Consider the following 13,568-nt stretch of genomic DNA (forward strand, 5'->3'; position numbering starts at 1 on the left):
CCCTCCCCGCCACAGGGAGGGCCGCTCGCCGGGCACACGCCGAGAAGGCGAAGCGAGAGCAATCTGCGGTGTCAGAAGACCAACGGCCCCCACTGACGCCCCGAGGCAAAGGACAGGAGACCGAAGATCAGGGCCAGAGGCCACACCCAACCCCTGCCTTCCTCCTCACCCTCCCTGATGGGCAGCGGGGGGGGGTGGGGGGGGAGAAGACAAGCGAGGGGCCCCGCGGACAGACCGAGAAGAGCGGACGCGCTCACTGGGAACGCCCGTCCCTCGTCTGGCACGGCTTAGGCTCGGCCCGGGAGAACACGACCACACCACATCGATCCATTGAGCCAAGGTGGAGCGGGGGGAGGCACGGTGAGGACAGTCACCAGAGGGGCCCGCTTTCAGCCTCGCCGGCAACCTCCGTCCCCCCCCCACCTCGCCTCAGGCGAGAGCAGCCGACGACCCCGAGAGGAGAACGCCTGACACGTGGCACGGAGCCCACAGGGCGGGGGTCGTCCCAGCCGCCACCAGGTGCCCACAGCGGGGGTGAGGGACGCCCAGGGTAGAAGACCCACGCGCCGCGCCACCCCGCCCCGCCACCCTCGGGTCGCCCAGAGACCGGAGGTGGCACCAAGGGTCGGGTCAGCCAGACGACACCACACAGGAGCCGGCGCACAGGCCCAGGCGGGCGGCTCCAGCGGCAAGGGCCGAACCGGGCACCAGCTGGCGGCCCAGAAACCCAGAGCCCCGCGTGCGTCCAGAGACCCACAGTCCTCGGTGGCAGACACCAAAGGAGACCGTGTCAGCACTTACCTGGTGGCAAAAAAGGCCTATTAAGGGCGACGAAATGACACCAGCCGACAGCGGAGCCCATCTACGACTCGCAGAGAGGGCCCCCGGAACCTTGTCCCGGCCACCTGTCCCCAACGCTGCCCCATAAACACCAGGCCCCGAGCTCTCTTGGGGGCGGGGGGGGTCATCTGGTCGACCGGGAGGGGGGAGGGGGCGCGTGGTGGCCAAAGCGGGGCCGCGGACACCAAGGTGGGGGGGGGGGGGGAGGGGAGCTGGCCGAGGACGCCCTCCCCGCTCCGTCCACCCGGGTAGGGGTACCGGTCCGTCCGAGTCTCCGAACGGGGATTTGGCTTCGATGTGCCAAAGGAAAACAGAAGACAGAACCGTCAGCGAGGCGCTTCCCACGAGACGAGCGGGCCCCGACCAGGGACCGCGCCCGGGGCCCAGACCGTCCCAGACGGGGCATCCAGGACGGCCCGAGCCGGTCCCCACCTCCCGACTGGGATTCAGAGAGTCGGAGAGGGGTGAGCCAAAGTCGCGTCCGACGACCGAGACCCACGAGGGCACGCTGAAGGGTCGAGCGCGCCCTCCCCGGCCACCCGCGGAAGCAGGGTCCGGTCCATCCACGTCTCCGGACCCGTCAGGACTTTGACAGAGAAAAAGCACGTGTGCCGGGAGACGCCTCGGGCGACCGGACCCCACGGGGGGGACCGCACACGCGCCTCCCCCGGTCAACCCTCGGGTCCCCGCCTCCGGAGTGCGACGCGGAAAACACCCCGGGCAGAAGGGACCCGAGGGCCCGGACCCAGGCGCGCCCTCCGGCGACCTCCAAGCCACCGTCTGGGCCGGTCCCCACCTCCGGAGCGGGGCCGAGGGCGAAGCACACGCTCCTGAGGGCGGCCCAGGAGGAGTCCGGACCGCCGAGCCCGAGTCCAGGCGCTCCGGGCAGGGAAGACCCTCTCCCCGCCCACCGCGGCGGCCCGGCCCAGGCAGGGTCCGGGCGGTCCGTCTCCGCGGCCGCAGGGGCACGGGGGCACGGGGAGATGCTGGTCGACCCGGTCAGGCCGCCCCGCAAGCCGGCTCCGGTGCGCCGCGACGGTCACCCTCCTCGGAAACCTAGAGAACCAATCTCCGGCGACAGCGGGACTGTCCCCAGGCCTCGGCGCCACCGGGACTGTCGCCGCCAGCGTCGCCGGTGTCTGAGAGCTCTGCCTCGGGCCCAGAGGCTGAGTCACAATCCTCCTGAAAGGCCTCGCCGAAGCTCCAGAGGGGAGGGACAATATCCAAGCGGCCGCCAGGTGGCTCCCGACAAGCGACTCGAACGTCCCGAGGACGTGTCGCTGTCGCCGGCCGCCGGGGACGCCACCGCGCCGGCCGCCCAGACGCCCGAGCTCGGCCCGGAGCCTCCGCCGCCGAGCGACGCGACGCGACGCGACCCCGGCCGCAGAGGAAGGGAGAGACGCTGGGAAGGGTCTCCTCAGGAGGCTGCCACGGAGGAGACTCACTCCCCCACGCGATTCCGGGGTGCTGGGGGGGACATTCCACGGAGACGCCGGCAGGCGGTGGGGGCTCGGGGCGGGGTCGGCGGAGAGAGGGGCACCAGCGGCATCGCAGACTCCCCCGGCCCCCCTCCCCCGCAAGAGAGAGAGAGGGAGGGAGGGAGGGAGGGGCCGGCAAAGCGAAACCAGGCGAGCGCTGCTCGGAGAACAAAGCAGGACTTTGGAAAGCAGACACAGACACGCAAGCCCAGGAGCAACAAAGAAAAAGGAGGAGACACACTCGGAACCCCCAACAAGAGAAGACACAACTCAACCTGGGTAGAGACCGCGACAGAGTCCGAAGACCACACACCCGAGCACGCGCCGGTGGGTGGGGAAAGTGCCCTTGAGGTCAGGAGAACATGGATTTCCAAAGAACTGAACTGGCCACAAACACCAGAATGGCAGGCGGGCGGGAGGGCGGGCGGGAGGTCTGGGGTGGCAGGGCTGCAGGAGTGGGGGTTGGGAGGGGCGGGGGTGGGGGGTGGGGGGTGGGGCTGGGGGGCGTGGAGCTGAGGAGGACCGGACCGAGTCAATAGGGATCCACTAAATAAACCCCGTGTTCCAGGACAACAGCCAGTTACATGAATCAATAACTTTTTGAAGTAGATCAGAAAGGAAATGAAACAAAACCACCAGGCAGCAAAGTCAAGTCATAGAACTGCTCCGGCTGCTGAAAAGTCAGAGAGAGGGGGAGGGGGAGGGGGAGGGGGAGGGTGAGGGGAGGGGGAGGGGGAGGGGGAGGGGAGGGGAGGGGAGGGGAGGGGAGGGGAGGGGAGGGGAGGGGGAGGGGGGCGAGAGAGCGAGAACGCATGCACATGTGCCTAGACGCGTGTCCATATGTATACGCACGCGTATTCGCGTCTATATATACGCGCACACATGGGTATCAACAAACACGTTCGAAGGGCATGCTCACATACACGCATGTGTCTGTGTGCGCACGTGGATGCCTAGGCGTCTCTACTGTGCGTGTATGCTTGCGTGTCTACACGTAGACACAGGCATATATACACAGACGTACACGGATACACACAGGCACGAATACACACGCTCATATGTGCAGAGACGTCGGTATCCATAGACACATACATACAAAGAAAGGCGGACGTGTCAACACATACAGATGCACACGTGTGTGTACGTGTGATGTAGACACACAGGTGTGGGTGCACGTATATGCGTACACGTCCGTGCATGCTTCCCTAGACGCATCTCTCCGCGTGTGTGTATGCACACATGCATACGCACATACGGACACATCCATAGACGTCTACGTCTCGCGTACAGAGGTCCGCACAGACGTGCGAGTGTCTATGTGTCGATATACACACAGGTCTGTAGAAGTAGACATGCGTGCACGTACGCACGTACAGGTGCACGGGTGCGTCTAGAGTGCCTCTACGCAGATGCATGGGCATAGATGCGCACACACGTCAACGCATATGCGAACGTGCGTGTGTATACACACACGTCCCTAGAAGTCCGTGTCCATGTGCCTCTGTGCACAGATACCCACGTGTCTGTGTAGATGTGTACGTGCGCGCGTGTGAGTATCTATAGGTGTATCTATGTACATATGGATACTCACAGACACACACGGACGGAAACACACATCCGTGTGTGTGTGTGTGTGTGTGTGTGTGTGTGTGTGTGTGGTATATACGGGGAAAGCGCAAGCATATTGCAAAAGGGGCTTTTCTGTCCACAACGGATCAAGGCGTCAGACAACTCAGCCTCCCAAAGGGAAACGACCCCCGATGAGCGAAGTGGGCAGGCAGGCAGGGGGCCCGAGCAGACACCTTCCTTCCAAAGAAAGGGAGAACAGACAGACACCCAGAAGCACAAGGTAGAAAACACATCAGCGGCAGGGCTGGGCTGGGCCGGGCTGGGCTGGGGCTGCCGGGGGTGGGGGCGGGCTCACGGAAGCATCCCGGGGCGTCTGTCTGGACAATGATCCTTCTCATTCGGAGGGGAAAGGCCCAGGAGCTGGAATCGCAATCGCGACAGCAAGTTCGACACATCAGAAGACAGTGGCTCCTGATCGATCGAACGCGTCTTTGCTGCCGCTGAGGAACATGTGGGCGGACTCGGAGAGATCACATCTCATCCCCTGGGGCCTCCCAGAGAGAGAAACCACATCCCTAGGGAAAAGAGTCCTGCGATTCCCTCGGAACACTCCACCAAAGAGTCCCCCTTCGACCCAACCCAGCCACTCCACGGAGTGCCCACGGAGGGGACAAAGAAGATACGGACGTGTGTATGTGTGGGATCGACCCCCATACCTAGGTAGACATCCGTACACACAGAAGGAGAGAGCTCTCTGTCTGTGTGCCTACGCCTGTGTCTATTCACTCACACACACACACACACACACACACACACACACACACACACACACACACACACAGAGGAATGGGACTCAACCACCAGAAGGGAATGAAATCTCACAGTCTGCAGGAACTTGGAGAGACCTTTAGAGGGGATTATGCTCCACGAAATACCTCAGAGCCGTCGTTTCCACGCAGCACCTACCAAACGATGCACCGTGAACACAACAGAACCAAAGAGAAACAGGCTCCTAAGATACCACCACGGAACACGTGAGGGGTGGCCGGAGGAAGGAGCGGGGGACACGGTGGCGGGGGGTGGGGTGGGGGAGAGAATGAGGGAGACGGATGACGCGGCGCCACCTTCCCCTCAGGAAAGCCGTGAGTCGCGGGCACGCCATGACCCCGGATGTCATCTGCCGTGACGCCCAGTGGTGACGGACGGTCCCTCACTAGATGTATCCTGGTGATCGCTGTGTCACGCGCTACACTCGAAACCGTCGTCGGTACAGCTGAAAAGGAACGGGGGAACAAAACACGAAGGGGGAAGAAAAAAAAAAAAAAAAGGAAAGGAAGCAGGACGGGAGGAAGGAAAGAAGGCGAAAGAAAACGTTGGCAGTCAGTCAGAGGTCCATTTGAGAAGAGTGGGACTCGCGTGTGTGTGTGGAGGGGCGGGGAGTGGGGAGGCGGGGAGAGAAACTAGGGTGAGTAGGAGGACGGGGAGCAGGCGGAGGAGAAAGAAAAGGCCTCGAGGGGGAGGGGGAGATCAAGGATCCAAAGAGTGGACAGGACGGTCAGGTGAGCGCCATCGGGAAAGGAAATGAAGCCAACCCACGAACACCCTCCCCACGGTGCTCGCGTTCAGTCCGAGATCAAGCTGTGGGTAGGTAGCACGGTGTCCTCCGGCACACAGGGACACACGGGCCTGCCTGCCTCGGCGTGGGAGTTCAGGATCACCCCGAAAGCTGAAGCCGTTCTGTTCATCCACGGCTGACAAGGACCACGGTCCCACGACATTCCCACATCCTAGCAAACCATCGAAAGACTCTCTCACTCACTCGCCATGAAACACGTAGAGAACAGAAAAGGAGCGACACGATGGTGGCTGGCTGGCTGGCTGGCTGGCTGGCTGGATTCCCGTGAGAGTCTGAGGGTGGAACCCATGGACAGAAAAGCATCCGATTCCCTTTGGCCAAGAGTCGGCCTCGCCTTCTGCGCCCGGTGTCTTGCCTGCGTCTGGATGACTCCCTCCCCCACCCCACCCCGCTCCCAGCTTGAAGGTGCTCTCGAGGTCCGGCCGGAACGCTCTCTTCGGAGCGCCCTTCTGAAGGGGAACGTTGTCTTCCGCGTCCTCGCCCTGAGACAGCTTCAGCCCGGCCCTCCCCTCCACCCCCGCCTCCCTCTCTCCCCCCTGCTCCTCTTCCTCCTCCTCGGAACCCGTGAGCTCTCCTCGCACCGGCCTCTCGCCCCACACGGTGGCGGTGTCGGCCCAGGTACGCTCAGGCGTCTCCTCCCCGCATGCCAGGGGACCGCCGCTGTCTCTCGACTGCGTCGTCCTGGGACCATGTGTTTCCTGGCCTTTTCTGCGGGTGGGGGAGACCCGGACGGGCCGGGGCCAGGCGGGGCTGTGGGGGAGCCTGCGTGCGGGGGGAAGGGTGGGGGCAGGGAGGGGGAGGAGGAGGAGGAGGAGGAGGAGGAGGAGGAGGAACAACGACACAACTCCCCAGTGCCAGTGTGTGCCTGTGGCCCGGGAAACAGAGGACGCACCGGGCTGGCTCCGAAAAGGGGATCGGTCATGAGATGGGGCACGTTTGTTCTCTGCAGAGGCCCTGCAGATCGAACAGGCAGGGGCAAGAATTGGGCTTCCCGCACTGAGAACCGTTCACCCATCGTGGAAACAGGCGTCTGTCACACCGGGGCTTCGGCTCTCGGTGCGATGTCCACAAGCCGTAGCCACCGAAACGTGCGCACGCTGGAGCCGCCGCCGTGCAGAGGGAGATCTCATCCGGCTCCTCGTGTCCTTCCAGCGAGTAGGCCGGGATCTCGGGAAGAACAGACATCCAGAGAGTTGCATGAACCTGACCGTCACGCTTTCAGAAGCCAAGGGAAGCAGAAATGAGGTTCACTCGCGTGCGGGTCTGTCTTTCCACGGGACGAATCCTCTCTTTGAGCCGATGAGGGTTCCGGGGGCCCCGTGGAGCAGAGAGGATAGAGAGTTCCCTCAGCTCCCCTGCTCCTCCCATGCACGCGCACGCTCCCCAACGGTCCTAGGAACAGCCTGCCCCAGAGGAGCGTGCTGGCTGGCCACAACCCACCTCCACGGAGACGGAGACGGCAGTGTCCGTCCGCGTCAGTCATCCTCGTCCAGAGTCCCCGGGCCGTGTGCCCTCGCCTTCACGCCTGGCACCGTCCGTTCTGTAGGTTTGTGTCGAACCTGCCCGGAGCCCTGTGGCATCGTCCCGGATCAGGGGTTCGGTGGAAAACACCCCGTCCCCCCGCCTCATCGGCAGGTGGATCCTTCACCACTGGACCACCAGCCAGGGAGGTCCCCTCACAGCCTTCGAAAAGCATCTACCCTGAAACATTCCATGTCGTCCTCCAAAATCACTGGACCATCACGACTGAAATGAAGGAAACTATGTGAGTTCAAGAATGTCTTCACTCCTCAGTGCTTCTTGCTTTAGAACCACGAAGGCATCTCTCTCTCTCTCTCTCTCTCTCTCTCTCACACACACACACACACACACACACACACACAGAGGGGGGCTCATCGTCCAAAAGAAACCAACTGTTGTGTGTATCCATCCCCCTTGTCGTGGCCGTTGTGCCATCGCTAGTCAAAGAAGCTGATCTCATGTGGAATCCGATGTCTTCTTCTCTAGGACACTTCAAGAAGCAGCAAGGGTGCCTGCCGGTTTGTGAGAAACGAAGGTCAACCCGTCACGATGCGATCCCTTTTCCGGGCCTGATCGTTCAGAAACTCTCCCATCCCAAGCGGGGGACGTCAGGATATCCATCTCGAGTTTGGGACTGGGGCTTCCCCGGCGGCTCCGTAGGAAACCGTCCCGTGCCCACGCAGGAAACACGGGTTTCATCCCCGGCCCGGGAAGATCCCACGTGCTACAGAGCCACGAAGCCCATAGGCCTCGCCGATGGAATCTGTGCTCTCGATCCTGGCCACTGCGAGCGCTGAGCCCACACCCAGCAGCCACCGAAGCCCACGTGCCCCAGTGCCCACGCTCCCCAAGAGGAACCACAGCCACGAGAAGCCCAGACACACAGGCGCAGAGCGGCCCCCTCCTCCACGGAGAGAGAACGGCTCGCACAGCAGTGAAGACACAGCACACCCCCACAGAAGTCAAAGACATCCCGTGATTGGAAAGCAATACGGGGTCTAGGGTGGGATGCCGTCGGCCAATACCTCGTCCTATCCCTCGGGAAGCTCGCTGACTCTGCGGTCGATGAGATCGAGAAACCGCAGCTCACCGTGCCATCGGAAGGGTGGGAAGCTCTCCCTACAGTGCGGAGAGCCCAGTGGAGACGTGACCCGTGGGGACCGTGAGCATGCCCGTTCCCGTGAAGAAGTCCTTCCCAGTCCGGGCTCTGGAGATCGGCCCACGCGGACCTGCAGACAGTGGACGGCCATCCCTCTCGGGGCTCCCTGCAGGCTCGCGGGTCCGGGCGTGCTGTGCCCCCAGCATCTGCTCGCCTCTTCTGGGCCCGTCTCCCCCATTGTGCTCCACTCGCTTTGAATCCTTCTCCCCTCTCGTCTGACGTGTTTTCTTTCCTGTTCGACTCTTTCTGGCTCCCCAGGCACCACTTCGCATCGTTCTTCTCTTCTCATCGCACTCGTCTCGTGGAAAGAATTCCACGTATCTCTGCTCTGTGCCCCAAGGAGTCTGGCATCGCTCCATTCATCTGGGGATCGACTGGCACCCGGGCAACCCCGGCCCACGAAAACCCTGGTTCCGTGTGGAGGGAACGACTTGCCGACGACCGCAGGGGGCTTGTGGACGACGTGGAAAGCTGGCACCGGGGAGTCGTCCTGCGGACACACCCTCGGGCACCATCGCGTTCGCGGGAGCGTTTGGGTTGTCGTCGCGGTCGCCGCCGTATTCCCTAAGACGTGTGCGGTCGCACTGGATGCCAACGGCGTCTATCGGAAGAGAAAGGCTCATTCCCCGGATCCCCTCAGAAGGACTTCGAAAAAGAGTCGTGGGCGAGACGTGATCGATCTTTCCTACACTCTCACTTCTGGGGAGACATCTAAAGAAAAGAGACACCGGATCTAACCCTCAGAGAGAGATCTGCGCTCCCACGTCCACGGCAGCATCCGTCACACGGGTCAAGAGAGGGAAACAGCCCGAGTGTCCATCAAGGGAAGAAGAGGGAAAGAAGACACACGATCCAGAGAGAGATCGATCGATAGGTAGACATAGATGTCCCACGGAGCCACAGGAACGAACACATTCTTCTCTGGTGAGAGCATGGATGTGACTTAGGGCGTGATGCCCAATGAATGAGTCAGGTAGAGAAAGAAAAAGACTTTCTCATGCCACTTACATGCCATGATGGCCATCAAAAAAAAAAAGAAAGAAAGAAAGAAAGAAAACAATCATCACAGAGCGGCTGGGGGAGGGAGGCATGGGAAGATATTGCATTGATGGAAGGGGGAGAGAAAAAAAAAAAAAAAACGACTTCACGGATAAGGTACATCTATACTGCACACGTCACAACGAGCACGGTGATTCTAATGAACAGCATTATTCTTATCGTATGATACTATTCGGAGAAGGCCATGGCGCCCCACTGCAGTCCTCTTGCCCGGAAAATCCCATGGACGGGAGGAGCCTGGTGGGCCGCAGTCCACGGGGGTCGCTCACAGTTGGACGCGACTGAGCGACTTCCCTTCCACTTTTCACTTTCACGCCTTGGAGAAGGACATGGCAACCCGCTGCAGTGTTCTTGCCTGGAGAATCCCAGGGACGGGGGTGCCCGGTGGGCTACCGTCTGTGGGGTCGCACAGATTCGGACACGACTGAAGCGACGCAGCAGCAGCAGCAGCAGCAGCAGCAGCAGCAGCAGCAGCAGCAGCAGCAGCATGATCATCTGAGAAAGTTGCCATGACAGTGGACATGAATCATTCTCCTCCCGTCCAATGGCAGAAGGAAATGGCAACCCACTCTAGGATTCTTGCCTGGAACTGTCCACGGATGGAGGAGCCTGGTAGGCGACAGTCCGTGGGGTCGCAAAGAGTCGAACACGACCGAGTGACTCCGCTCTCTTTCACGTCCAGTCGTGATCTGCGTGGGCTGTGAGAAAGCTATGAGCTACCGCCTGGGCGGTCATTATTCTTTCGCAACGTACAGGTGCCTCTTGTCCCCATTCTGTACACATGAGAACGAAGGATGTCATATGTCCTTCACGAAGGAAATGATATTTCAATACGCCTGGAAATTAAACACATAAAATCCCCTAGTTTTCTTGTCTTTCCGTGAAGAGTCGGTATCGGCTGCGCCAAAAAAAAAAAAAAAAGGAAAAAGAAAGAAAGAAAGAAAAAGAAAGCTTTATTTGGGGGTCTTCGATATGGCCATGCAGGGACACAGGTTTGAATAAAAACCGGGGGAACGTTCCCCAGGAAAGAGTCGGGGGCTTAGAAAGCTGAAACTCCGTGAGGTTGTAAAGCGACCCGAGAGCAATGATGATGGACTGTCATGCAAACAAGGAACTGTCTCTTCTTCCAGGGTCGATAGGCTGTCACAAGTGAGGTAGGGAAAGGGGAGGGTGTGTGTGATAGGGGTCTCGAATGTCGGGAACACTGTCTCGAGGATCCGGAGGACTCTGTTCCCCAGGAGGTGCTCCGAGTTTCCAGACTGAGACACAGACCTCTTCCTCCATGGCCTTCCCCTTCTCTATTTTGGGGCGCTCTCTTGGCGATGCCGATTCCACTTTGATTTTCCTGTCACATGTCATCCCCTTTTGCATTCAAAGATACCATTCCATCATGGGAACAAGAGACCTGGTTTATCTTTTGAGAGAGGATTCGAATGAGACATGATCACTATCCGTTGCGTGGTTCCGGGCACGAACGACCCACACGGGGATCCACGCCACATCTCTCTCTGCCATCGAGAAAGGCTGGGTACGGCAAATGACGCCACGGGATCGGCGAGTTCCTCGGGCTCAGCACTCCCTCGACTTGGCTGCGGTTTTTGGTTTTGTTCCCTTCCGTGTTTGCTCGCTCGCTGACCCACACGATCTCTCCGGATAGGGCAGCCCATCGAAGCGGAGGCACGATCGAGTCTGTGTGGATCCTATTCACGCATCCCATGGGGAGATCGACGACCTCTACGTGGATCCATACCCATGGCCGTGTTGGGTTCAGGAGGACCCTTTGGTGTTTTCTGGGTGCGCTCTCTGTTGTCCATGAGCTCACGTGCCTTTCGGGGACATGGCTGATGGAGACGGACACCAAGCAGCAGGGCAGCAAGCTGGCATCTCGGCCTAGAGCGGTTCCCCAAATGACATCCCAGCACCAGGGCTGAGACAGCCATCCCTCCCCGGGCCCCCCTCGTCGCCGGGGAGGGGTGGGGTGGGGTGGGGGTGGGGGGTGTGAGGTGGGGGAGATGGGGGTGGGAGCCGGTTCCGGGTGCGCGCGCGCGCGCGCGCGCGTGTGTGTGTGTGTGTGTGTGTGTGTGTGTGGGCGGGTGGGTGGGTGGGGTGGGGAGGGGACGGGACTGGGCTCGGGGTTGGGGGTGCACGAGGTGAGGGGACCGTCCCGGTCCCCCTGAGACGTGAAGGCAGGTTCTGTCCCGCTGAGAACTCCCTGCCTTCAGGCGCGCGAGGGGAGCAGGTTTCTCTCCAATCCATTTAGGAAACGGTTTTGAAAAAGTTTCCAGACAAAAAGTATCACACAGTTAGACACAACATGTCTGCTTGTGATTGCCGGGGCCAGCGTGAGGAACTCCGCCCATGGCAAAGGTCATGAGGAAGGAGGCTGGGCGTACGCCAAGGCGTGATCAAGCCTCAGGAAACCCCCTGTTCCCGAGCATCTACCCCCAAAGCCAGAGTCTACCTAGAAATGACGAGTCTAGTGGGTTGGTTAGGAATGCCGTGGGTGAAGGGTTTTTCACGTGTCGGGCCGATCGTGACGGCTCCTTCCCGGCCCCGGGTGTGACAAGGGCGTCTCAGGTCAAACCTCTCTGGGAGTCTTTGGAGAGTCTTCACGAGCACAGGGCTTTTCTCACGGTCGAGTCCACGATTGCCGCCAGGCCTCCATATCCTTAGGCGCCTGGGAATCTATGGGTCCACGTCGTCGGAATATAGAAAAGGAAGTCGAGTCGTTTTTCAGGGGAGCAATACTAGACTTTTCGAGTGAACGCAGGTTCTCTTTTGGAATAGATCCCTGTCCTCTGTGATCAATCCCTGCGTCCTTGCAAGGCACACATGTCCCTCGATCACTCTCTTCAGACTCAAGAGACCTTCAGGGCAACATTGGGGAAAGGATTTTCCTGTGTTGGGCTGAGGGTTGCTGCTGCATCTCCATATTCCCTGCCCTTCGAGTGAATATAACTAGCATAGGGGAGACATAAGGATTCACCTTTCAGACGAATCACGTGAACTTTGGGTTCGATCCATTCCTTTCTCGATTGGAACTCACGACACCCTCAGCCTACAGGAATGTCACTTTATCTGGAGGGTGGTGCCTGGTTTAAGGAAAAACACCCTTGGAACACAGAAGTGTTTTGGGGATCAGAAAGAAAGGATCGTCACGTGTCAGCAGGCCTCACGGCCAGAAGATGATGTCATATCCCTAAGACCTTTTTCTTTTCCGTACATTTATGTGAAGCACCTGATTTTGAGAAAGGTCGGGACTCCTGACCCCCACGTGACCCTGTAGTCATCCCTGTATGTCACAAAAGGGATAGAAGCAAACCCAACACGAAAGACATCGGATCCGTCTCCGGAAAGACCGATACCCCCATGTCGCTTCTTTCTTGCTCCCCGTTTCTCTGGCTGAATTCCAAGTTCTTCAGCCTCTTTTCCTCCACTCATTTTCCTACGACACGATCCGTTTCTAATCTCTCTGTATCTCTGTCGTTAAATATGTATTTATCCAAGGACGCCAACGCCGTCCCCGCCTTCGAATTCCCTGGATCCAACGGGGCTGGACCCCGGCAGGAGGCGGTGTGTGGTGGTGTGTCTGGGGCATGCCCAGGTGGTGCTGCGTGGGTGTGGGTGTGTGTGGGGGGGGGGGTGGGGGGTGGGGTGGGGTGGGTCATGAGTGTGGTGTGTGTATAGGTTCCACGTGAGGCCGAGTGTGTGTCGGGTGGGCACCATGGGTGTGTGCGTGTGGGATGCGCCAGTGGGTGTGGGCGTGGCCGGAAGGGGGTGGGGCGTGCAGAGACAGTGGCCCAGAGACACAGCCAGGCAAAGGACAGCGCAGTGTGTGTGTGTGCAGGGGGTAGGGGGGAGTGTGTGGTGTGTGGCCTGTGCGAGCGGGGTGTGAACGGGCTGCGTGTGTGTGTGTGTGTGTCTGGGGTCGGGATGTGTGTGTGCGCGGTGTGCAGGCGGGGTGTGTGTGCGGGTATGCGTGTGGTGTGTAGGGTGCCGCTGTGGGTGTGGGTGTGGGTGTGGCCTGTGGGTGCGAGGGGTGGTGGCGCAGAGACAGAGGCCCAGAGACACAGCTAGGCAAAGGACAGTGCAGCGTGTGTGTGTGTGTGGGGGGGGGGGGGGGGGTGTGCGGGAGAGGTGGGGGGGCGGGGTATGTGTGGGGGCGTGGTGTGTGCGGGGGTGGGGGGTTTTATGGGCGGGGGGGCAGGTGTGTGTGGCGCTGGGGGCGGGGCGGGGTGTGTGTGTCTACGCATGTGGTGTGTGGGCAGAGACAGAGGAGAGGGGGAGAGTCACAGCCAGGCCAAGG

The 13,568-nt window shown here is 60.4% G+C and overlaps 1 protein-coding gene across 1 annotated transcript in view; it reads left to right on the forward strand.

Moving 5' to 3' along the window:
• Window positions 1-5,086, forward strand: part of LOC128071389 (collagen alpha-1(I) chain-like) — an 8,884-nt gene extending 3,798 nt beyond the window's left edge. Inside the window, exons 4-7 of the mRNA XM_052664269.1 lie at window positions 1-360; window positions 1,093-1,304; window positions 1,425-2,416; window positions 5,023-5,086. The exon at window positions 1-360 is cut by the window's left edge and continues 1,308 nt beyond it. Coding sequence (XP_052520229.1) covers window positions 1-360; window positions 1,093-1,304; window positions 1,425-2,416; window positions 5,023-5,086 — 1,628 coding nt within the window. The remainder of the gene's footprint in view (window positions 361-1,092; window positions 1,305-1,424; window positions 2,417-5,022) is intronic.
• Window positions 5,087-13,568: the final 8,482 nt, after the last annotated feature.

Source organism: Budorcas taxicolor, unplaced genomic scaffold (genome assembly GCF_023091745.1).
Source record: "Budorcas taxicolor isolate Tak-1 unplaced genomic scaffold, Takin1.1 scaffold425, whole genome shotgun sequence".
NCBI lineage: Eukaryota > Metazoa > Chordata > Mammalia > Artiodactyla > Bovidae > Budorcas > Budorcas taxicolor.